Raw genomic sequence first — 25,421 nt, forward strand, 5'->3', positions numbered from 1 at the left:
CTAAAATCAAAGGCACTTCTAATATATTCTTAGAAATACATAAGATTGGAAGATAGTAGAATGATATATGCTTCGATTTTTGGGTTTATAATCATGTTCACAACTTTGAAGACTGTACAAAACCAACACTTTGTAACCACGTCTGCATAACGACACATAAACAAGTCAAGTTTGGACTTTGTCTTTATTCAAACCGTTCGACAGGAGCTTTGCATTTTCATTTGGGCTAATCAAGAAAACAATGAAGTGATAGTGAAAGTTGATGGCGCTGTATTTCTCCTCGACCTGAGCGTTGTTACAGGCCAGATAGCGTTATCTTCCTGCACACTTTCTCTCTCTCTCTCTCTCTCTTTCTTTGAAGATTGCTTTGCTCTACTTCGCTCATTTTACCTATAATCACAGGTGTTGCATTACGATCATTTTAAGGCATGAAAAAAATACTAGGACCCTTGACAAATTTGTGTGGCATTTGATAAATATGAAGTATTTCTATTATCATAGAGCAAACCGATATTCTAAACACCACACTGAGCTATACAGATTACTTGTACATGTCTCTGGCAGGTTTTTGGTCTACGTTCTCACTGCAGTTACCGATCCGGCTCTATTGTAAAACGCCGGCGCATCAGCACGCTACTGCGTCACATTAAGGCAGGAAGAGGAAAAACAACATAGCAAAAAATAACGTGTGTTACCGGAAAGCAAAAAATGATAAAAAAAAAAAAAAGAAAAAGAAAGGGGGCTTCCCTTCCTTGTTTATTGTGATTGATTTCCTTTTTAATTATACCAAGAAAAGTCCAGCGAGTTTTTTTTTTTTTATAGAAGAAACAGTTTTGCAGCATACTCTAGTTACAATAAATGTTACTCTTTCGTTAGAACTCATCTTTTGGACTGACTTTGGAAACACACGCTAGGCCTGTGCACGAACAAACACATATCTAGCATGGCCCGTGTGTACTCTTGATGTATCGTAATAAATACAATAAATACACACCATTTGGAGTAGCCTAAACGCAATCATTCGTCAGCTAATTAACAACACGACTGAACTTGGAAAATTCGAATCTCGAGTAGGAAATTAAGAAGAGTCTTCCGTTCCAAAAGCAGCATTTGTTGAATGTCAAAGTGCATCGTGAAACGGGGCGAGACCGCTCAGGAAGCCCTCGACAACAGACCAGTGTAATTACAGAGACTCAACCGTGGGCATATATACATATAAATACAGTTTACAAAATACAGCGTCATCAGTCGTCCGCCAGCTACTGTGGCGCTTCTGACGGCTCCAGCTGCATGTCTTTGAGGGAGCGCTCGCCTGGCGTTCTCTACCCTGCTAGAACAGCTCGACGCCAGCAGTTGGCGCTATGGGACCAAGCTAAAGAAACTCGTGTGAAGAGCTCATGAGGAGGTGCTGAGCAGACTCCTTCCTGCACCAGAGACCCGGTGAAGTCATGAGGTATGGTCGAACATCGGTCACTCCGCTTTCTTGATGAAAATCTGTCGTGAGAAAAGGCAGGGATGACACGAAGCAAACCGTTCTATAAAGCACTGTGCGGTTTCTCTCTTTTGCAGTGGCGTGTCAGCATTTAAAGACATTCCTTTTGCCGTTAACTGTCAGGGAGATTTTTTTTTTTTATGCGCATGGAGTCTGCAAAAGCTGTTTTCACCATCACCCAGTCTGTCTGGAATGACGTGAAGAATCCGAAAAAAAAACAACCTGAAATGCAGAATCTCCAAGACAAAGCTACAGTACTGTCAAAGGTTTTAATATGAGGGTGAGCTTGTTTTATTAAAGTATGCTATAAACAGATTTCATTTATACATTAACTTCTATTAACTAAACCGATTCAGCACTTTATGCAAGCATGTACTATTTTGTACACTTGGCAGACCTGCAGTTTCTTCAAGTGTCTTAGAAATAGACAGATAGAGAAAAAAAATTTTTTTTGCTGAAGACTTTTACAAAGTAATGTATATGTACAGTATACAGAAATTAAAGTTTCCACTATATATATATATATATATATATATATATATATATATGTGTGTGTGTGTGTGTGTGTGTGTCTGGTAACGGCTGCTAATTTAACTTTGATGTCACATAAATACATTTGTATATACTTTAAAAATGTAATATGTTGAAATATTAATACTATACATATGACCGTTTCTACTGTATTTTCAAATCAAGTTCAAATTCAAATTCAAACTTGTTGATCTTCCTAAGCCCAAATTTTGAACACTAGTGTAATGTAAATTATACATTAATATAAATAATTACAATATACATTAAAATACAGTTTTGTGTATATTTTATATTTGTTTTTTGCTTTTTGGGGGGCATCAAAGCATCTGGTAAAAATAAGCAAGATCATTTGAAGCATGATCCTGCATCATTTGAGTATGTCGTGTCTCTGGCGACAAGAGGAAGGCGAGCTGGTTACTGAATGATGATTGAATTTGTGAAATGGCCTTGAATGATTAGTAAATAAACCGCAGACTGTTATGTTTTCTAATAGATGCAAGGATTGCATGTAGTCTATTCAACCATTGCGGTTTTACTGCTTGTTAACCAGGGTTCAAAAGTCCAAATGTGCGCCGAAACGGTGTTACTCCTCAGCTGCCAGGTCAAATTTAATGCATTTAAAATAAAAGAAGAAAAGTGACAGGCTGCATTGGTTTGTTTTTAAAAATAAAAATAGACTCCTGATTCAAATGGCAAAAAACCTTTCAAAATAAAATGTAAAATAATATATATTTTTTTACTATTTGGCTATATAATTTATGTAATGGTGAAAAAAATAATGACATGTTTGTACGATTTCCATGCGACTTCAACAAGGCTTCAATATACACACACACACACACACATATACATATATATATATATATATATATATATATATATATATATATATATATATATATAAATAAAACACACACACACAGCTAAAAAAATACAAATTGCAGAAACACTGAGAACACATCAGATCTCAATGGGGGAAAATGTCATGCTGGACATCTATACTGATATGAATACACACACACACACACACACAGACACAAACAGTACGTAGGCTGGGTTGGCTGTTAGGTTGAAATCCATCTGTGTGAGGACCAGATGGTGAACGGTCGTGTTGTGTCGTACCTCGCTGAGAATGACCCACACAGGAGAGTCAGTCAGGACAGAGAGCCGCAGAGCCTCCAGCGGGCCGAAGGAAGCGTCCACCTCCCCCTCCGCGATCCCGTTCTCAAACTTCCCTGAGGAGCGACACCAACACACACACACACACACACCGTCAGAGGCTGGAAGCTTCTTCAGCTTTTCACACGCATTCGTTTTGAGAGTAGAAGGTTGAGGCAGACTGAGCCAAATCCTGACATTTTAATTCATTCAGCAGAAAAACATACCATTAATAGGTTATCACTCTCGCTGTGAGCAAGTAATGTAATTCATGTTTTTGTGTGAAATCTCTCGTCAAACTACACACGAAGCCCATTAAATAAACCATATATAGGAGAGTGGGGCAAAATTATAAAAAATTTGAATGACATTTTCTGCTTATACATGTTCCTGCAGTACTCAAAAGGCATCTGTCTGGATTATACTCGGTATATTAATGACTGAAGGGATATCTAACGCTCTGTCATGAGTAACAGACTTCAATAAACCCCGAGGCACAGTAATCAGACAGACATCCGTACATAATAATGAGGAAAAACCTCTATATGAAACAGAGAGAGATGCGGCACCCGCAAAAAGAAGCGAGACGTTTCAAAAGTTTTTGTAAGATTTTCCCATTGCATTTGGAGTGCGAGCTCAAGAAAGTAAGAGAGAATTACGGAAAGCAGCGAACGTTTCACACTAATATCTGAATTCTCCTCGTGTCTCGTGTCACAGCTTCAGAAGTGGGCGGCACTGGCGCTCTCTCGGGAGAATGTCACTGTGGAGGATGTTTTAATACGGCCATATGATATTGCATCAGTTCCGTATCATTTATAATCACAAAACGGGTTAAAGTTGGTGAAACAAGACAGGTGTTTAAATACAGCGTCAGAAAAAATGATCCAACACAACAAATGAACCTGTGCATCATAAATTCTGAACCATCGCTGCTTTCTGAGAAATAAGAAACAGCTTTATGTTATTACGCCGGCGCGTGTTTCATACGAGCATCATTGTTGTTTATGGGCTGAATCATGCTGCTATATTTAGTGTGTTCTGTATGTTTCTGCTCACCTATTCTGATAAAGCCGTCTTCTGTGCGCTGGTACTTCGGCGTCTTCTCTCTCCCTTCCTTCAGTGCTTCTTTCTCCGACTGGATATTCTGATAAAGAGGGACAATAGCGTTGGAGTGTTTCTGTGTATAACCCACTCCTCTTCAGCATCTCATCGCATCTGTTCTTCAGCCGGAAAAACACACACACAGCCTGGAAGTCTTACACACGCGTTATACAAGTCCCTGGTAACCACAGTCCCAAAATAGCAGAACTTTATCCATTTATCAACCGATTAGCCCAAAATCCAATTTTACTGTAAAAGCTTCAACAGACACATAAGTGTTTTTTAATATGGATATCTGTATTATAAGATTTAGTTTGCCATTATTTTTTTATATATTAGAGCATATTACATGCTGTAAAAATGTGTTTGAAGTTATCTTTTCTTAATGTCTCAATATGAGGATTGCACAAACCCGTGGCTTCTTTTATTGAGGTGAGAACTTTATATAAGCAAAAATCCGAGCTGAAATTCGAAATAAAATGCACTTTTGCAACCGAAAGCTATATTTTGCCTGTTATCAGCCTTTAAAGGCTCTACATGATCCCAGTCAAGGAACAAGTGTCTGATCAAGCAAAACGATCCGTCATTTCTCTAAATAAAGAAATTTTGTAAACCACTTAGCAAAAGTCGCGTTGGAAAGGTCATACGTGGTTTATCTGTGAACCCTCGGTTCAAAAAGCTAGGGTAGTGTGAAAAATTGAATCTCCTATGAATTCAAAATGGTTTGACGTTGCTGTTGTAGCTTTTTTGTAATGTGACTACGTATTTTGTGCTAGTGCAAGATGAGCATTTGTGAATCAGAAGTATTTTATTATAGAAATTGGACCTTCAACCCATTGGCTGCCATTGGAGCCCACCATAATCCTGGAAAGTTTTCTTTAAAAACCTTAAAGTCCGGCTAGGTGACGTGGTTCCAAAACACTTTTCGTTATGCTGATTGTAATCACTAAGATAATTGCTCTAAATTTCTGTGGAAGGCAAACAAAATGTTTCTGTGGAAGGCAAACAAAATACAGTAGGTTGTCCTGCCTGCTTGTCAAATATGTATTTGCGTTCTGGTGGGGATCTTGCTATCTCTAGCCTTTCTGAAATTGCCTACTATTTCAACTAAAGAAACAAAACACATGAGCATCTTGGACGGCATAGGGGAGATTAAATTAGCAGGATTTTTGTTTTGGAAGTGAACTAATCCTTTAAGTCTAATAATGACCTTATGTGAATTACATAAAAACAAGCAAACAAACACAAATGATATGCAGCTATTCAGTACCGGAGGGTAAATTGTGTTACAAAGTGACCAGAATGGCAATCATACTAGTTTGGGCAGAGAATGATGTAAACGCAGATATCAGAATCAAAACAAGGTTGTTTGGATGCATTAAGCTATGCAGAGTAAATACAGCTTAAGGTCTAGTTATTTTTGAAACTGTTTTGCATGGTCAAACACATCTCTTTTCTTCATCGAATGTACAAATGGGCATCGTTGAGCTGCTCTGTGTGAAATCATGTACCTTTAATTCGGTCGCATGCGATATCTCTACACGAACGAGCAGTTTGTGAAAGCCAGTGGAACCGTTTTGCGAGATCAGAGCCGATATTCCTTTATTAAACATTTCAGTTTGGCAGAGCAACTTCTGAAAGAGACGTATTGAACCAATACGTGTTTCTGCCTTTCTGTCAAGATAAAATAAAAACGACGGTGAAAATAATTAAAGCGTGGAAGAAGCATTAAAGAGAACCGACGCAGAGGGAGACTGTAGCCACGAGCCGACGTTTACAGGGAAGAGGCTCTGAAGCGCCTCAGTCGTTCCTGTGCGAGCAAACAGCACTAGATGTTAGGTGCACGCATTGTGTCTGCAGCTATAACGTCTCTTACGAGGCTTTTTCTTGGCCCGGAACTCGGTGATATGACTCAAGAGAAGACAAATATTTTTAAAACCCCAGCAGAGCAACGCTCTGATTTCCCCAAACTGCATTAACAGCAGAAAACAGACTGCAAGTGCCCTTTACTCCGGGGCATTCGCTGCTAATTTCCTATATACGGCCGAATCCCATAAATGTCCCTAAAGGGAGCTTTGCAAAGAAGGAAATGAGGAGAAAAGAGAGATACAGCAAGCCGGCGGCAGGGAGGAGAAGCAAAAAGCAGCGAGAAAACGAGAGATATTACAGGGCGACAGGCTCTCGCTCTTAGAAATCCCGCTATTAATCTTGCGGTGAACGTCCGTTTCCGGCTGTAATCTTAAATCACAGTGCCGCCCCTCGTCTGCTCCCCCTCGGGAGAAAATATTTCCTCCACGCAGACCGCACACACAGCAGGTCACATTTTATTACCGTGTGTCAGTACAGTTCCATTAGCTCATAAAACAGAAGTATATCTTTAGCTCCACTGCTTTGCTTTCCTCCCGCTTCTTCTGAAGTCTCACTGTCAGAGGAGCTCTCACTGAGTTTGTGATGGAGCGATACGGTCAACTGAACGACTCCCTTCTCCTGACAAAAGAGCTTTTGACAAGACTTTGGTCGCCTGCCACTTATGTTTAGGCCTGTCATGATCACGAATTCTGTGCTGAAAAAAATTTTAATTAACAATACACATCGTAAGCATATTTTAGAAAAACATATTTGACTTGGAAACACAGTTAAACCTATAGATTTTCTTTAAAGGTCCCATATTGTCAAATCTGAAAAGTCCTGGCTTTTTAAATGGCAAGCATGTTCCAGGGGTTATGTAACTACCGTATAAGTTTCACAAACTGCATGAGGTAGCATCCTTCAGTCATCACCCGAGCTCCATACCGTGCTTTTGACAAACCCTGTCGAAAATGTTAACTTTAACAGACAAAACACTCACTCCTAGGATGGACAATGTGACGGGATTGAATCACAGCTAGTAAAGGCAAACTCTGCTGTGTCTATCTTGTCATGACGAGACAGCTACATTATTATTCCAACCACAATTAATCGTAACAATGTATATGCAGTTACACACGATTATATAAATCACCGGGGTTGTTGTTTTACGCACATGCACACAGATATTATAAAACTTCGGATGCGCCAATATAGTATATTGAGGTATATTGAAGATTTTCTAAAGTGTGCATTTTTGAGAACTGTTGTTGTCCAGTCTGCTTGTTTTATTGCGTTTAACCACAGATGTTTTTTTTTTTCTCTGGCAGTGGCATCGGGTATGTGATCATATTTCTAATTTGAGGCTGTCCTACATCGATTCTGGCAGCCAACATCATAACAAGAAGATATTTTAAGCTTCTTATGTACACAAATCTGTGCTGTTTTGAATGGGCCGCCTCTTGTCTTCAGTTTGTTTTGCATCCAGCTAGCTCTGTGACATCATTGCGATGTCGTTACATTTGATTGGCCTGCTCGTGCGTCACTCAGAAAAAAACAAACCCAGCGTTTCCTTGTTTACATCTTAACAACATATCGATTCTCTTACATTTTTTACAGATTCCTAGCTTTTCAGCACACCCTCATTGTGTGTGGGGTTCATTTAGATTTGGTTATTAACACTCAATAATCTTTGCCGTATCTAGACTAAATATAACTAGACTCAAAATTTAATCAACAGTGCTGTAAATCTGTTCAAGCGGTGCTGCAGTGTATCATTAAGTCCAATTCTAATGCAGGCCTAAATCTAAATAATACACAAATAAATATATATTACGCTAAATCTCAAACAGTGGATTATTTTATCAACATATTGCCCAGCTCTAAAGCTGCTCGGTGTTAAAGCACATGTCTGCTTAGCGTATTGTGAAAAGCGCAATAAAATCCGACTTCATTTAACATACATTAGCATAGTTATAAGACTATATCTTTCCTCGGGCGTAATGCGTGAGCTGCATACATACAGCTCTGTTCTGTCTGAAGTACAGATGCCGATGCCAAGCGTTTGATTGTAATTTAATCTAATTGATTTTTCTTAAGTTAAAAAAAAAAAAAAACCTTTGCCAATTGATTGTGAGTAAAATCGCTACGGTTAGCACTTAATATTTCTGTAGTTTCTGTAGTCAAACAAAAAAAAAGTATATTGAAGACAGCTCATGCTCAACTTTACTGTATTTACAAGCTTTACTGTATTATAAACTAATGCAATTGGCGATGGAAGGAGCGATATCTATATTTAAGGACATCAACACTTAAAATATAACTCCAGAAAGGTGTACAATATGGGACCTTTAACATTTTAAAAGTTCAAATATTTATATTTTTGTTTGTCTTTAAAATCGGTCGAATACATCCACTCCCACAGAAAACTTTTTAAACACATTTAATTTAGCAGATGATTTTTATAATATAATATATAATATTTGTCTTTGTGTACAGCAGTATTGTTTACATTATTTCTGTATCCACAACAGTTATTTTAGTATCGAGATATTACAGTTTTTGTTAATATTTTAAAATTAATTTAATTTTGCATATTGCTATTTAGTAATTTAGCAATTTAGTATGTTTTAGTAATTTTGTTGTGTGCCCGACAATTTTTATTAGTCTGTTGTTTTTATGTCTATATAGTTTAGTAAATTTGTATGTACATGTACATATTATTTTTTATATTATGTGTTATTATACAGTATGCCCTATGGTGCGACAGAAAAAAAAAGAAAGAATAATAATATTAAAGATAATGAAGATGCATTTTTTCTTGTTATTTGTATGTTAAGTTTTTTTGCTTTTGTTTTTTTTGCTATGTCACACAGCCCAACGTTCCTTCGTCAACTGCTCATATAAACTATATTTATAAAAGTATTAGTACACCCCCATCTAATGATCAGCCATTTCCCTGAGTACATGTGTTAATGTCATCTATAGGCAAGGTTCAAAAAGAAATGATCGACTGAAACAGTGTGGTAGAACTTGACTGGTCTTCAGAAACCCAGCTGAACACCTCTGCTTTGACTTTAAATGTAGACTTTGAGCTAAAAAAATCAACAGTGTTGGGAAGGTTACTTTTTAAAAGTAATAGGTTACAGATTACAAGTTACCCAATCTAAAATGCAAAACGTATTGTAACTTTTCACACTTCTTCTACTTCATATATAACTGATTGCATTTGATTATTTTGATTACTTTTGGAAACTTCTAATGAACGTTTCGTTTTCAAACATGTAAATCAAGCAGGCAGGGTTAACCTTACAGTAGCACTCAACACTGATTACTGTCAGGCTTTAGTGCAGGCAATGCAATTTGGGAAAGAAATCAATTAAGTCTGTGTGTGTGTGTGTGTGTGTGTGTGTGTGTGCTTGTACAGCCATCTTAGTGAGGGCTGGTTTGAGTTTTAGACCATAAAGATAGCTATACAGAGTTGAGTGTTGTGTGAAAATATTCAGATTTTTGTTAGAGATTGGCCGATATGCAACGCACACCTTGTCAGTAAAGCCTTATTCTGTAATCAGTGATAAATACCATCAAGTGTGCGATTTCACATCGAGCAGAATTTACCACACCGTTGTTCACTGGCAATCTGTGAAGAACCATGCTGACAATAAACGTGGATTTCACAGCTCGTCTCGTAAACGCTGTTCAATGTGTTCAATGTCAAATCACCACCTAATGGTATTTACCGCTGATTGCAGAACCGGCTTTACTCACAAGATGTGCTCTAATTTTTGTAATGATGAACACTTTTATTAGCAGCTGTAATGGTTATATTTATTTTAGAATGAATTAAATGAAACTGTTGCATGTGAGTAGTTACTCTAAAACACTGAACACTAGTGGCTTGTACATACATTATATGGACGAAAGTATTGGAACACCCGTTCTTTACAACAACAAAAAACGGTGGCAGCAAAGATGGAAACATAATTCATATATTTAATTGTATTTTTATCTTTGCAACAGTTCTGGAAGTGGTTAAAGTGACTACACATATGTACAAGTCAGTGGTGTTTGGGGAAGTGTTTTTGCCTCAAGGTCACACCAGTTCTTCCGCACTGACTCCATACAATACCCTAGAATATCATTATATGCTAAAAGTACAAATCTTCACCATTGACTGTGTGCTTATTAGAATTCCTATTATTAGTTTATTACCACTTATAAAGCACATTTTCTACATGACCATATTCTACATCCCTAGCCATCACCTAAACTTCACAACTACCTAACCAACTATTAATAAGCAGGAGATTATTGCGATTATTAGTAGGTTAGTGAGAATTGAACCTTAAAATAAAGCATGACCAAATTGTATTCTAGTTATTGTTTCATGCAACTGGAATGGTTTTTATGTTTTTTGATTTAGTTAAAAATCTAATAACCCTGCTGCACAGAACTAAAATAAGAGACCTGTGCCTACATGTCATTACCTGTGTGTAAAAACCTAAGGATCAAGAATGTTTGGCATGACATGAATGTTAACTCAAAGTAAAACCGGAGTGTTTTCAACTGTGGGAACATTTGCTTTGGTGTGTTCATCACAAACGATTGTGCTGAACCTGTCAGGGATCTTTTGAAGCGGGACTGATGTATATGACTCCCCGTCAGATTATGACCCCTCTGCTTTTCCTCTGCGAAATATCACGCGACGGCACACGTTTGATGGCATTTTCTACACACTTATTTTTTGCCTACTTGTGTTCATATCATTTTTGTGAATTCAAAGAAAGAATTTACACATATTATACAACTTCGCTTTAGAGCTGAAAGGCATCGGACCATAGAAGGCCATGACTGACCAATCAGAATCTGATATTCCAGAGAGCCGTGTGATAACTACTATCTGGTATTACACTAGTTCTTACAAACAGGCCCATGAATCATGCATACCAACAGGAACCACCGTTCACTCTTGAGCAAAGATCTAAGAAGAACCGTGCGAGAGGAAACCGGATTGAACTAGAGTGCTTTCTGTGGTCGCAAGGATGTCATCCACCTGCAGGCGTGATTTATTAGTATTAGTCATAATATCGCTCATGTCTGTCATGAGGCATCTGAACAAACCCTTAACTCTAAGTATGGGCAATAATTATAGGGATTTTTTGAAATATTTAAATAGGTTCTAATCCGACTACCATCAATTCAGCTCTTGACATCTGCTCGAATAGGAACCATGCCAAAAAGTGTTTATGATGGCAATATATTTTCGACACCATCTGAAGTCCTGAGCTTGCTGAGCACAGATCTATGGGGTGTTTATAGAGGCTGCAGTGAAGCGGTCTTCTCCTGCCCAGAGGGAAACACACAATCAAACAGCAGCGATGCTTCAACAAACACACTGCTAGTGTTCATCTGCACACAATGACAGAGACTCACGTCGAAAGGAAGAACCTCCACTGTAGTGTTGAAGAGCTTGTCTCCAGGGTGCTCGATGTTTCCACTGCGGAAGAAATACCTACACACACACACACACACGAACACACACACGAACACACACCATCCAAACTATCAATCTTATAATTCCTTAAGGAGTACAACGCTAAAGAACTCTACTGCATATGTTTCCTCGTATATCATTTTATCATGTAGTTATTTATAGGCCTTGCAGCACACAGTGGCCCCAAAAAGTATTTAGAAATTTACACCACCTTTCAAAAGTTTGGGGCTGCTTTCTTGCATTAAATTCATTTTTTTAAAAACCAGTAATATAGAAAAATATATTTACATTTAAAATACCTCTTTTCTATTACGATATGTTTAAAAAGCGTAATTTATTCCTATGATACAAAGCTTAATTTTACTCCAGGCTACAGGGCCACATGTAATAAATAAAAAAGGATAGCATGCATATTACTAAAATATTAGCCATTTATTAGAAGCAATTAAGCACATATTAATGCTATATTCTACATGACCTTATTCTACAACTCTAATCGCACCAATACCGAAACTTAACAACTACCTTATAAATGAGCATTCTATTCTAAAGTGTTAGCGAAGTTAGTTAGGTTTTAAATAATAAACCAACAAGATGTTGAGCATAAATTTGTGACGCTGTGGTTGTGCGTCTGCAGTGAAATCAGTGAAACACCGGCCGATTAAATGTCGGTTCAAATAATTAATCGTGAGAAAACTCTACTAGCATTCGAGTACAGACGACACCTGACAGAACGTCATCTAATGCAACGGCTTTCAAACATATTTAGGTGTCTAAATCACAGACACCGGCGGGTTTCTGTCTATAATTACACATGTAGAGTCACTGTACAGTGCAAATGGCCACCTGCGCTTGTTAAACTGGGACTCCTGTAGCATGAAGAAAGCCAGCGAGTGGTCGTCAAACGCTCTCGTTCACACCGAGCGCTATTAGTTCTCAATTAAGCCTGAAATATGCATGGACTTTCCATTAGGGTTAAAAATGTACAGATGACTCTCCTCGTGGTGATTGATGCATTATCCAGCTGGTGTGAGTCAGCGTGATGGGGAAGACGGCGAGAAGAGCTCTATTACACAACGGACAGTACGCTCTCTACTTAACAAAACCTCTTAATAACCTCAGATAACTCAGATAGTGATAGCGACTGAGTATCAAAGATCTCAGGAACTTTTCCCCTCTACCCGACTACAGCTTAAGCATGTCATATGCACTCCACTTAATCTCAGAAGGCACCTAACTTTTTCTAGGGCAGTTTACTGGAGATACTAGATGGTGTTAGTTTTTTCATACACACCCAATCTTGTCAGCTTGTCACTTTACATGAATGTGAGTGCATTAGCAGCTAGCTGTTGGATGCCAGGTGGTTTATAAAGGACGTGACTTCAGCGATGAGGGCAAAACAGTATGTCCAGTGCAAATAGGATCTGACCAGTTAATTTTACTTGATACGAATTAGTTATTGTGGACTAGTCCTTCTAAGAATCACTATTAAGGTTGAGTAAAATACTGTTAAAATCAGATACGCAAGTATTTGAATTGGTGACTTGTCAGTAACATTACAGCTATTTAATTAAATCAAAGCGTTTGATTTGATAATCACAATAAAGCATTATCGGAATTATCGTGCTGTGCCATTTATTTATTCTAATTTTAGCCTCGATATTATTCTTTATTAGTTTTCTATCAACTCACAAATTCCCGTCTGCTATGGTCCACCAGATAATGATATTTAGACCAGCTGGAAACCATCTACCATCTTTCAAAACACAGTTATCTGCCTAAAACGAGTTTTGTTTTCCAGAAGGGAGGCACGAAGATTTTCTGATTAAATTGGGCTGTTCTTGATGCATTTTGAAAGATAAATATTGAATGGATAAAATTGGATGGATTTTTCAAGTGAACTTGTTGCAAAAATCATATGCAATGCTGCCTTTTGGGCTAAAATATGTCATCTTAGAGGACAGTAAAGCCATTCCGTCTGCTCTTTGTCATTCATGAGGGTGTGTACGTGAGAATCTCTGTTTGTACGTACCTCTCTACTCGGACAGGTGTGAAGAAACGTATACGTATGAAGTCTCCCGCCACGGGTGTGAACGCCCAGAAAAAGTCCTCTCCCAGATAGGCCTTCTCCAGTGTAAAATGCTGGTATGTCTTCAGACTGGTGGTGACCTCAGCTAGGGGGTTAGCGTGACCTTTATGCAACGTCTGCTTTCCGAAGTCCTTATCCTGACCAAAAAAAAACAAAACAGAAGGACTATATAAACAGTTTGGGTATTTCTTTAAATACAGGCACTTTATGTCCCATCAAACTTGCTATATAACTAGTGAGTAACATTAAAAGTGTCTTGATATGTTTTTCATGCCATTTAAAGTTTACTTCCTTTCAAAGGCCTTCAATTGATTTTATTGTTCCAGATTTTCAGGCAATGTCCAAGATTAATTTCTACAGGATTTATTAATCTTAGTTATTTCTACATGTACTACTGCATTTTTTAAATCATTAACATTAATTAATACACTGTGAACTAACACGAACAAACAACAAACAATTCTGGTAACACTTCATCTTAACTAGTTGCTTATGCATATTACTAGAATATTATTCATTTATTAGAAGTTATTAAGCAAATATTAATGCCTACATGAACTTTTTTTAGATCCATAATCTAATTAGAAATGTATTAAAAAGTCACAGTTAATAGCGGGTTTCTATTCAAAAGTGTAAAGTCTAACTAATATGAGAAAAGGTGAATACATGCTGTAATATATATTTCTCAGTTTGTTCATGTTAAATAATATATAACCTAATGTTAACAATTAAACATTTTGGAAACACTTGGGAACGCTTGTTCACTATTAACTACAACTTTTCCTTCAATACATTTTTAATTTGCTGCTTATTAGTAGTTAGTAAGGTAGCTGTAAAATTTAGGCATTGGGTAGGATTAGACTCATTAATACGTGCTTAATTGCTACTAATAAATGCTAATGAGCAACTAATTAAAATAAAGTGTTGCCGAAATATTTCGCTTTTTAGCTATCCATCTAAAGAATCGGCAAACCTCTACCAGAAAAAAATATAATGATTGCAAACTTTGCTATAGTTCATAGCATCTCAGGCCAAAACGTGCCAAAGGTTGACGTGAAAAACAAATAAAAGAAGCCTTGGAAATGAATGACCAGAGATGAAGAATAAGAGCAGTGATTGAGGCAGGTATTATGATAAACGTAGAGGGAGGAACGCAGCGAGCGGGGTCCTCAGGAAATGGACCGTCAGATGTATTCAGCAGCCGAGAACTAAAATCAATACGACACAGAACGGGCGGGTCATCGTCATGGCAATTCCTCGCTCTTCATTTGGAGGGGATAAAGACAGAGCAGGGACACATGCTGATTTATTAGGATATGAGCTCTTATCAGCTGCCTTCTGGGTACTGTGATTTCTAAAGAGAAATGCACAGTCCTGAGGCACACCACTCTACCGCAGGGTTACAAATGTATACAATTATTACACACACGCACACATACATTGGGTTAAAATAAAAAAGATCACCTTGAGTTTCTGGATTTTTCCAGCAAGGGAGGAGTGTGTTCCGACATGCTGGAAGAGAGACGGTTTAAAGCGGATGCGTAGGTTTGCTTTCTGCCTGTCACAATGCTTCTGCAGGACACAAGGAACATTTATATACATTATATAACTACTATACACTACTACAAACAGAAGCACTTACTCAGCGCATTTAACAAGAAATATCAGACACCCGGAGATGCATTAATGTCCGATCATTTGTCGATCGTGTTTCACCTCATCTTCTAGCACCCCGTCGAGTGATCTCACCGCGTTAAAGGGGCGGTTCAAACTAAAATGAACTTACTTCTTATTTCATTCCAAACAGTTTCATTCATTTTCAACACACGCGTGAAGACGGTTTAATAAAATCCGAACCGCTATACCAAGTTTCAAACATTTCATAAAGACAAAAAGTCTTGAGCATTAAGCACATTTAAACTCGTTATGTGTGATGATAAATGCTTATAAAGCGACCGTCTCCTTTCAGAAAACTGATTAATGTGTCATTTTTTTTTTTTTTACATTTTTTACATTTAGCGCATGTTTGTATGTTGACATAGCTATGATGATTATAAAAAAGTTGTTATTGGCATTTGTCCTTGAGATATTGGCAAATATGAACGGAAAAGTAATGACAGAAAAGTAGTGATTCCTATACTGAATGAGTGAAACGGTCGCGACTGGGGATACAAATAGCAATAATAATGTTAAATAATAAAACTGCATGATTCTTACCGCGTCTTTTTCTGGATTGCACACCTTCACCCACATGATGTGGTCCAACAGCCAGTCAATGGGCTTGTCTTTGTAGAACATCAGCATAAACTCCACAATCAGCGGCAAGTCTAACGACTTGAACATTTTACCTGAAATGAGCGAAACAGAGTCACGACTATCAACCAAACGAGACTAATAACATCAGCTGAAACACCTGAGGGAGGTCTATAGGTACAGCTGGACTGGAATGAAAAATCAAAACTCGTAAGGATTTACACTTTCAACAAGCATTGAAACGAGGAACTCGGGGGAGGAACGATGAAGGGCGAAAAACATTTAATGAAATCAAAAGGAAAGGGCGCTCTGAGAGTAATTACATTTTCATATTAACGATTCTACAAAGGTGGTGCGGCGAGTAACTTCAGATGTTCTACATGAATTATAAGGTTTTTCTTAAAACATTAGATTCATTTAATTCATACAATGAAATTAGATCAGATTCAGGAGGAAGGATGTTATTTTTGCTCTATATCGGCCTCTAATTAAGTTTTTCAAAACGGTTTAGGTCACAGAGGAACTGATGTGGCCATTTCCGCTGGCTTAGGGCAAGCAAATCAGCTAGTTTTTGGTCATCTATAATAGAAGAGACATCTGTTTTTTTATGCATTATGAATTACTGTCCAACATCAACCACCCAGACAGTATCTTGAACAGAAACATCCTGCCTCTCCAGATGTCAAAACACATCAGCTCTGTTCTGATGGCCTCCACCGATCCATTTCTTCCCGCAGATCAGTGTTCACGGGCACGATTCGGTTCCAAACAGCGTGCAGTCATGCTACGCTGTGTCTGTAGTGTGTGTCGTGTGCCAAAACTAGCGATATACAGAGAACAGAAAAGTCAAGTGTGATTTTAACATGAAAAACTAAAGGTGCATTCTCGAACTGCAGTCTAAATTGCAAAAAAGTAAGCAATTAATAGCTTGATGTTCCTGAAGTGTTACCAAAACTTCACATGAAAAAACATTGTTGAACAGTAGTTACTGCGTATAGAAGATTATGACAATATTAATAAAAAAAACATGAAATAGCATTAAAATGAGAGCAATTGTTAAAATCTACTAAAACCATAGCATTGTTGCAGTTCAAAAACACTTTACCTTGTTTAAAAAAAAAAGATTCTAAATCGAAGCCACTGAAAAAAGCATGAAAAATATGACCATGTAGCATAAAAAAGTTGGAATCATTTATAGTTCATATATTATAGTATTATTAAACAGTATAGCTATATGCTATACGTTATGCATGACAAAAAATGATGATATTCTTAACACACCAGTTCAATGCGATTGACCACTGATCCTGGATCAGAGCCGTTAAAGTGCCAATGCTTGACAGATACAAAGCTTTAAAAAAGTCTAATTACAACTAAAATACAAAGCTGTTTTTAATAAATGTTTCATAATTAACAAGCACCTGTGTGGATGTTTAGGGGTTACAAAGGTTTGGTAGGGTGAGAGAGTAGTAGTATCATCAGCAGGATCACTCATCAGTGCATGACCCGCCCACAGGCTAACATTGACCATTAGCGCTGGAGTATTGATCTAAGCGCACACACACACACACACACACACACACAGTTAATGAACGCTGAAAACTAAATGCCATCCAGACACAATGATTTAAGATCAATTATTAAAAATAACATTTTCAAGAGATAAATTAATTCACTTCAGTAAATTTAGTATAGATCTTTTACAGCATAGAAAGATTACACAGCCCTACAAGTTGCCATTGCTTTTAGATGTTATGATATCTTCAGCTTTCCATTTCTGAAAAACTTTGGCAGCTATTCAAGGTTGTGTGTGTGTAATAAATGCTCTCTGTATCAAGAGCGTGTGCCGGTTCACCTTCACGCCGTCCCTGAGAAGTGTGGTGGCTTCTCACACACACACACACACACACACACAAACGCTAAGTCTACAGGGAAACAGCCTTATCTGAAAAAGCCAAATCAGTATTCACCTCCACATTTATTCAGAAGCAGATTAAACATGCCTCAGTCTATTTGTCTTTCTCTCTTTCCGAGTAGGCTACATTATTACAGCTGCATGTATCTTTAACTTAATGAATAGTTTCTTTACTGTAATTCTGTGTGTAATTCTTCTTTATCATTTTTAGACAACATAAATTCGAAACTGATCACATCTAGTGCTGGGCAATGATTCATCGCAATTAATCACATTCACATTACGTTTTTGTTGATAATATTTGTTTATAAAGTTCTGTTTATATATTATCGGTGTTTACTGTGTATATTTATGTATATGTCCAGTATATATGCTGAAAATATTTCAGTATACATTTACATTTAAATTCATATCATGTATATAAACAAACATATATGTGTGTGTGTGTGTGATTATACATGCATAAATATACACAGTACACAAAAACGTTTATTTTGGATGCAAATAATGGCAATTAGAAGTTAATTAGAGGAAAACTGTTAGTAAATGTGTATTTCTAATTAATTTTGCTACACCGCTGAAACCTGCATGCTTGAATATATTCCATATTATGAATGTAATCAGAACGTGAATAGCATGCCTGGTTGACTAAAGCAGTGAAATGTGTGAAGAGGTTCAGTTATAGCCTGTCTACGGTCTGGTTTGTTCCTGCTGGTAGCTAACTGAACTGAACCTTATGTGGACAAAAACCACTCCCATTCATTTTTATTCAAAATAGCCATGTCATTTTAGAAAATCGGACTTTACGCAAAGCATTTTAAAGTCCAAACAACTACATTCCTACATTTCTGAACGTAACGCGAATGTAAAGAGCGTCTGTGTGTTTAGACTGGTGTGTGTGAAAAGCTCGGTCACGGCTGCCTTCCCGCAACCACTCCAATTAGCAGCTCGTGCGGACAGGCGGAGCGAGGCGTGATCCTGTCCGCTGCAGAAGAGAGCCGCAACGCTGACTGACAGCGGGAAAAGAGAGATTCATCCAGACAGATTTGTCACGCCTGCAAACCCGGAGCTAAAATAGGCCGACTCCACGCTGGAAAGATCTTAGCGTTCACAACAGGGCACTGGAAAGATCTTAGCGTTCACACTGTGATGGCAGGGGAAATCATCACAATCAGAATTTTGAGAGATGATGCTAACAAAAACGCATCTGACGTATGCGTTGTATATATTTAGAGCAGTCTGCTAAGGAAAACATTGCTACTGCTGTTGCTCGTACTCATAACGCTCAAGGACTTTATAGAAACACTTAAACTTTGGTGCATTACTCATTCTGTTGTTCTTCAATTATTGTATTTATTCAACCCAATGAAGGTGCTGAAAGTTAAAGATTTATATGTATTACACATGAATATGTTGAATTTGTCGCATTCAAATAAAAACTTATATCTCTCTATTTACCGGGATTTATTTTAAAATGATAGTTAAACAGCATTTTCCTGAGTGTGTTTTTGTGCTGGTATCTGTAAGACCTTTGTTAGTTTAAAATGAGTTAATTAAGTTTGTTCACCATTACAGAGCATGACTCTCTTTATAACGGCACACGGAACCCGCAAAGGAGAAGTCATTATTTTTGTTGTCTTTGCTCATAAAATGATTCTTGTAGCTTCATAAAATTACATTTAAAGCCCTAATGTCACGTGGACCTCGTCTTTTAACAACGTCCTTGAATGTTTCCGTGCCTCGATCGTGTTGATCGTACTATTGCTGTCTATGAAGGGTCAGAAAGCTCGCAGATTTCCTCAAAAATACCTTCATTTGTGCTCTGAAGATGAACAAAGGTCTTACAGGTTTGGAGAGACACGAGAGAGTAATCAATGACAGAATTTTTGGGTTTGTAAAAAATTAAAGCCCACACAGGGATATTTGTTCCTTTCGTAACTTGAATTATAGATGCATTATCAAGATGATAATCAGTCTACATCCAACAAAAACTCCTAACATGATGGTGAGCTTAGTATGTGCAGCACAATTACTTCAGAATATGTTAAGATGGAGTTGTGTGTGGGTGGCTGAAATGACAGTGCACTGAAAATGTGTGTGTGTGTGTGTGTGAGAGAGAGAGAGTGTGTGATATGGGCAGAGAGCAGCATCAATCACAGCTTCAGTGCTGCTTTGGGACCTATTAGAGTAAAAGAGCAAAGAAAGACTCTAGAGAAAAATGTGCGCGTGTGTGTGTGTGTGTGAGAGAGAGACTGAAATGAGCTGACTTGAGAAAGGTGTTAATACCCAGAACTGACTGGGTCATACGCTCTGGTGTTCAGTGCAAGAGTGTGAAATGCATCATGGGGATTTATCTTTGCTTTGGCACGTCAACTTGTTTCGTTTCTGCTCTTAGGGCATATTACTCTCAACCTCATCTGACTTGGCAGCCTTCTTGCTTAGATTATTACAAAAATAATCAGAAGTGTGGTCCGGGTGGGCAGGCCTGAGGCGGCCAAACATGGTTTAGATGTGTTGTTGCTGAATCGAGATGAACTACCAGTGGTCTACCAGCAGGAAACCGGCAGATAGTAACAAGTGTCAACTATCTAGACCAGTTAGAAGCAAACAGGTCAGGTTATTTTCTGGCGATCGCATGAGCTGAGGAGCATGACTAAAAAACATGAGCTCAAACCGAATCAAAAGGAAATGGATCCCAACTCGACTGAAACAAACTTGTGTTTGTCTCCTAAACGCGAGGCTGATGTCAGAATGGTTTGTTTAAATTTAGCCAGCTAACAATGAACGGTTTGTTTGCGGTCGGACCTTGTGATGGAGTAAAAATAGCCATTGAAAATGCATTTCATACTTGTTAACCGACGGGGTGTGAGTTTGACAAGGCAGCACAGATAATTAGTTGCTTTAGGTATCATAAACACTTGACAGCATTAAAACACACTTATATTCACTGCTAGTCAATGATGTATTAATTACAAATAACACATACAGAAGAAATGGGAAAACGATTATCCCATTTACTCCACCGTATTATCAGTGATCTATACAATAGAATCATTTTTCACGTTTTTTTGTAATTGTAATTCTCTGTGTGCAATCTACTGGATTAAACTATGCAGAGAAAAAGATGGGAAAAGAGGGATACTTGATAGTGCTTAACATTCCATTACGATGGGATTTAGCTTTTTTTTTAGCCGTTTTACTCAAAGAGCATTGAATAATTATCATTTAGCTTGCTAAACAAGCATATGTATTACATGTACTATTCCTAGCCAACAGTTCGAAGTCATGGATTCAATTTCTTTGGATAAAAGTCTATGCCAAATCCACAAAATGTAAACGCCTGTGAGGATGGGGTTACTAAGCGCTGTCATCACCTGATTTGAACAAACACTTCCTGTCTCAAACAGGCGTTGTTCTGACATAATAGAGTTTGTGCCATCATCATTTTCTCTGCTAACTTGCAGACTCACTGACCCAGCAGCGAATAACCACGTCTCTAAACCGAGAGCGCTCTAAATCAATCCTTTTCCCCATGCCATCCCCTGAGGCCCTCAGCCAGCTTGACACAGCACTGATCACCACCATCAACATAATTAGCCTTCATATCAAACACGGATCATAAGAGAGCAATTATTTTGTCTGCCGTTTCAAAATGAGCTTCGCAGGTTTGATTTGGAAAGGAGAGAGTTTCAGACTCCAGTTTCTCTAATTCAACCCAAACTGACTGTCGAGACTTACGCTGTTAGCCAAGTTAAGCTTATGGATGAAATGGATAAAGCAATGCAAAATGTAACAAAAGTACATACAATAGATACAACAATACTGCTACATTTTTTGCGAGTGGCTTATTCAGACCAGTTTATCAGCTGGATTAGTTGATTTGGTGGGTGACTTTCAGTTTGTTTCTCACAGAACTGGATCAACACATGCTTTCATTTACGATCAGTGGCATACTCTGCTCTGAAGACATAGCTGGCCCAAGAATGAAGGCTGGTTGCTGTAATTTATGTTCACTTCAACACTCTGCTTGTCACCGGCCATCTTGGCTGATGCTACAAAAAGATGAGATGAAGGTGAGACTTAGGTATGATCACTAGCAGGTAACAAGCAACAATAACCTGGTAAAGAACGGAAAACTCCAGTGATCTAAATAGCAGAGAAATCAGAGCATTGGGAAACAGGTGTACACCAACACAATCACAAACAGCAGAGCATAAAGGTGAGAGAGAGGAATGACTGAGAATAATAAGACCTAATAATAACAGGATGTATTCACACTCACACCATAAAGCCAAAAACATGGTTTTACTATAACATGCTGAGCAGCGTGAGATGCCCATGCCTGACTAAAGGCCTATTAAAAATAATGTAATTAAAACCAGCGTATATGCCTACGTGAGAACTGTTCCCTGCAGCCTTGTAATCCAATGTATTTTTTGCTTGCATATCTTTAACCAGGTGTTTTTTTTAGCAGACGCCTCTGTCAGGGGAGTCAAAAGATAATTACATCATTATAAATGCCAATTAAGTTCCGAAATAGAAAGTAAGGGACAACTGTGATTCTTTCTAAAGAAAAATGCTTGTACTGCATCATGCTGCCTAAAATATTCTCAAAAATAATCACATTTGTTTTGCTTAACTCATTTATGTAGGCTACAATTATTCTAAAAAGAACTTTAATATCAGGAAAATTTCATACTATAAATTCTTAAAATTTATAATTGACAGTATGTGGATTAAATGGCATGTCCAAAATGAAAGGGACTGTATGTAAGGTTTTTGTCTGTACGAAAAAAGGTATAAAAACAACATGGCATATTAAGTGAAGGGTTTTTTTGTCATGACTGGGTTGCCAGTTTAAACAGTAGTTTTTGTTGCAAACAGTGTTTTGCAGCCATAGGGTAGAGCACACAAACTGTGTCAGAGACGGAAGATTCTACACAACTTTAAAAATCTCGGCATCCACCTAAAAAAACCCATCTATGACCACAATATTAAACATGAATAAAACAACTAGTCACCGTCAGTTTTGCTTGTTTCTCATTCTACCTGGCAACTCACGTGAGAGTTGAATCTGAGGATGAGGAGGGGGCAGGAAAAACAAATTTCAGTCGCTAGCTGTCAATTATTACATACTGCACCTTTAACAGCGTTCATAAAACAATACATGAAAAGTACCCAGATGACCTCCTACATTTGCTGAAGCACAAATGGACACTTTACTATCTTTTACTGTAGTATATGTTCAGACGGTGTACGATTTTCAAACCAACTAAAATGTAGTTTTTGCATAAACTGGCATAATGCCAATAAGGTAAAAACAGTATAATTATTTTGATCTGTGTGTAAGGACTGTCAGGTTTGTGTCACCATGTCTCTTTGAAACTGCTCTCGGTGAAAACTAATGAGACGGTGACAATTCAGTTTCAAAGTGGAAAAAAAAAATCACTTTCTAGCCCTACACAAAGATGAAGCACCGAAAACATTTCTTTCATTAGCGACCTCAACAGTTCAGAACCAGCTTTAAAAGTGGTTTATAAGGTTTGACGTCTATTATGACAGTTTTATTCTGGTTGCAGTGAGAAGGATCTTTCTGTTTGGAAGAATTCAGTGCGAGTTTGGCTGTGCTCTAAGGAGGAGGATAACGCACACAGACAGCAGCGAAAGGCAGTTTGAGAAAGACTCACCGATGAAGCCCAGCTGGGAGAACTCAAGAATCATCCACTCCTCTGACGGCTGCTGCAGGGCGAAATTCTTCATCGTGGTGAAGTAATTTGGCCGTGCAACAATGTCATCCTCTAGCTGTGAGAGAGAGAGAGAGAGAGAGAGAGAGAGAGAGAGAGAGAGAGAGAGAGAGAGAGAGAGAGAGAGAGAGAGAGAGAGAGAGAGAGAGAGAGAGAGAGAGAGAGAGAGAGAGAGAGAGAGACTGATGCTGAAGGAAGGCAAGCAGCTGTGAAGCGGATCTGAAACATTTGCATATAATCGCCAACTTCAATTCTTTTTCTGGATATCTAAATGTAAATGATGGAAATTTTCCAGGAGTTAATATGCTTTCTTTTATGTAGAGATAACTATAAGTAAACTCTTAATTGGATGAGTTCCTAAAAAGCGTAAAGGCCTGCTCACACAGACATTATTAAGACGTGATCAGATGATTATTTAGTCTAATTTTCGCATTTCTGTTTGGCCTAATGTGAAAAGAAAAAGGAAATCAAACGGTTTCAAATGTTAAGACTTTAATACAACAGTCCTGTTGGCTAAATCCAGGATCTCTTTCTGTATAAATAGTCAATGTTTATGTAACCGTATTTCTGGATGTAAAACTAAAAGTAACACTCTTATTGGCTGGCCACCTTTTTTGAGCACAGTGCAATGGAAAAAGAGATTGGAACCGCTCGTATTGATGGAAATAAATAAACCAATATTGTTACTTGATTAAAAAAAAAAGTGTTAACTGAAGCAAAATAGTATTTAAAAACACTAAACATTTAATAATATAAAATAGCACTTGTATAAATGGATGCATTTACAATCATTCATTAAAATGGCACAGAACCTTATTAACATATTAACAAGTCATATTGTGCTGTGCTAAGTACTCGCTGGTGTTGTGAGTCGCGCAGGAAACATTTTATCTTTAAATCTTACACTGCTTTTGATGGCATCTTGATGACGGTCTCTTTTTTTAAAAGCTGGTGGAGTGCATTTTCTTTTCTTTAAGCACCCATGTCGAGTGAGCTTAATGCATGCGATGGGAGTGCTAAGTTAAAAAAAAAAAACGACCTCAAAGTGGATTTAGCATTTTGCTTTCCTAAGAAGAGCAGCCGTCACAGACAGCGGTGTCAAAGAACCCACTCTACAGCGAACGCGTGATAGGGTGAAAAAGAAATAACTTTGTCGTGTGCTAGCTTCATCTAAACGCCCACAAAAACTGATCATAAAAGAACACTCTATAAAAAAAAAAGTCCAAAACTGGCCTCAAAGATCAGCTTGTCTTTGTAAGAGTTTTTTTTAAGAGCCATTTCCCACAATTCCCATAAAAATACAAGACAAGCTGTCAGGGTTTATTTCAACCAGCCGACAGCACATTAAAACTAATTTACTGCATCAATACACGCAAAAAAAAAAAAATCTTTTAAACTCTAATATGCATAATCTTCATCTTACCTGTACGTAATAAGTCCCTTTAGTCTGGGCGTACATCATCAGGAAGCAGTAATCCAGGTTCTGCTTTGTTCGCCATCTGCAAAAACAATACGTGTGTGTGATTTATAAAGAATATGCAGCCATACAAACACAAAGCAACAGGTTGAAGATGATAAATGGTACCCGCTGTTTACAAACAAGAGGCCAGTAATGATGGATTATTTCTGGCAGCTGCTGTTTGTCGAGCGTAGTCTTTTAAAGTGCTGAGCTCAAAAACGTGTAAATATTAAAAAAAAATCTATTCAATTTAAATATTGCACAAAAGCTTTTTTAGTAGTGAAATGAATAAAATCTGTCAATACGTTCCCTATTGTTTTCATAAGCATGAACGAGTAAC

At 37.8% G+C, this 25,421-nt stretch overlaps 1 protein-coding gene across 1 annotated transcript in view; it reads right to left on the minus strand.

Annotated features, from left to right (window-relative positions):
- Positions 1–165: 165 nt before the first annotated feature.
- Positions 166–25,421, minus strand: part of mgat4b (alpha-1,3-mannosyl-glycoprotein 4-beta-N-acetylglucosaminyltransferase B) — a 96,351-nt gene continuing 71,095 nt past the window's right edge. The window contains exons 7-15 of the mRNA XM_043257666.1: positions 25,046–25,121; positions 23,566–23,680; positions 15,928–16,058; positions 15,175–15,282; positions 13,654–13,847; positions 11,561–11,639; positions 4,238–4,325; positions 3,146–3,258; positions 166–1,494 (exon numbers count right to left, since the gene is read on the minus strand). Of these exons, the coding sequence (XP_043113601.1) occupies positions 1,471–1,494; positions 3,146–3,258; positions 4,238–4,325; positions 11,561–11,639; positions 13,654–13,847; positions 15,175–15,282; positions 15,928–16,058; positions 23,566–23,680; positions 25,046–25,121 (928 nt within the window). The 3' untranslated portion in view covers positions 166–1,470. The remainder of the gene's footprint in view (positions 1,495–3,145; positions 3,259–4,237; positions 4,326–11,560; positions 11,640–13,653; positions 13,848–15,174; positions 15,283–15,927; positions 16,059–23,565; positions 23,681–25,045; positions 25,122–25,421) is intronic.

This window comes from Puntigrus tetrazona, chromosome 14 (assembly GCF_018831695.1).
Source record: "Puntigrus tetrazona isolate hp1 chromosome 14, ASM1883169v1, whole genome shotgun sequence".
Lineage (NCBI taxonomy): Eukaryota > Metazoa > Chordata > Actinopteri > Cypriniformes > Cyprinidae > Puntigrus > Puntigrus tetrazona.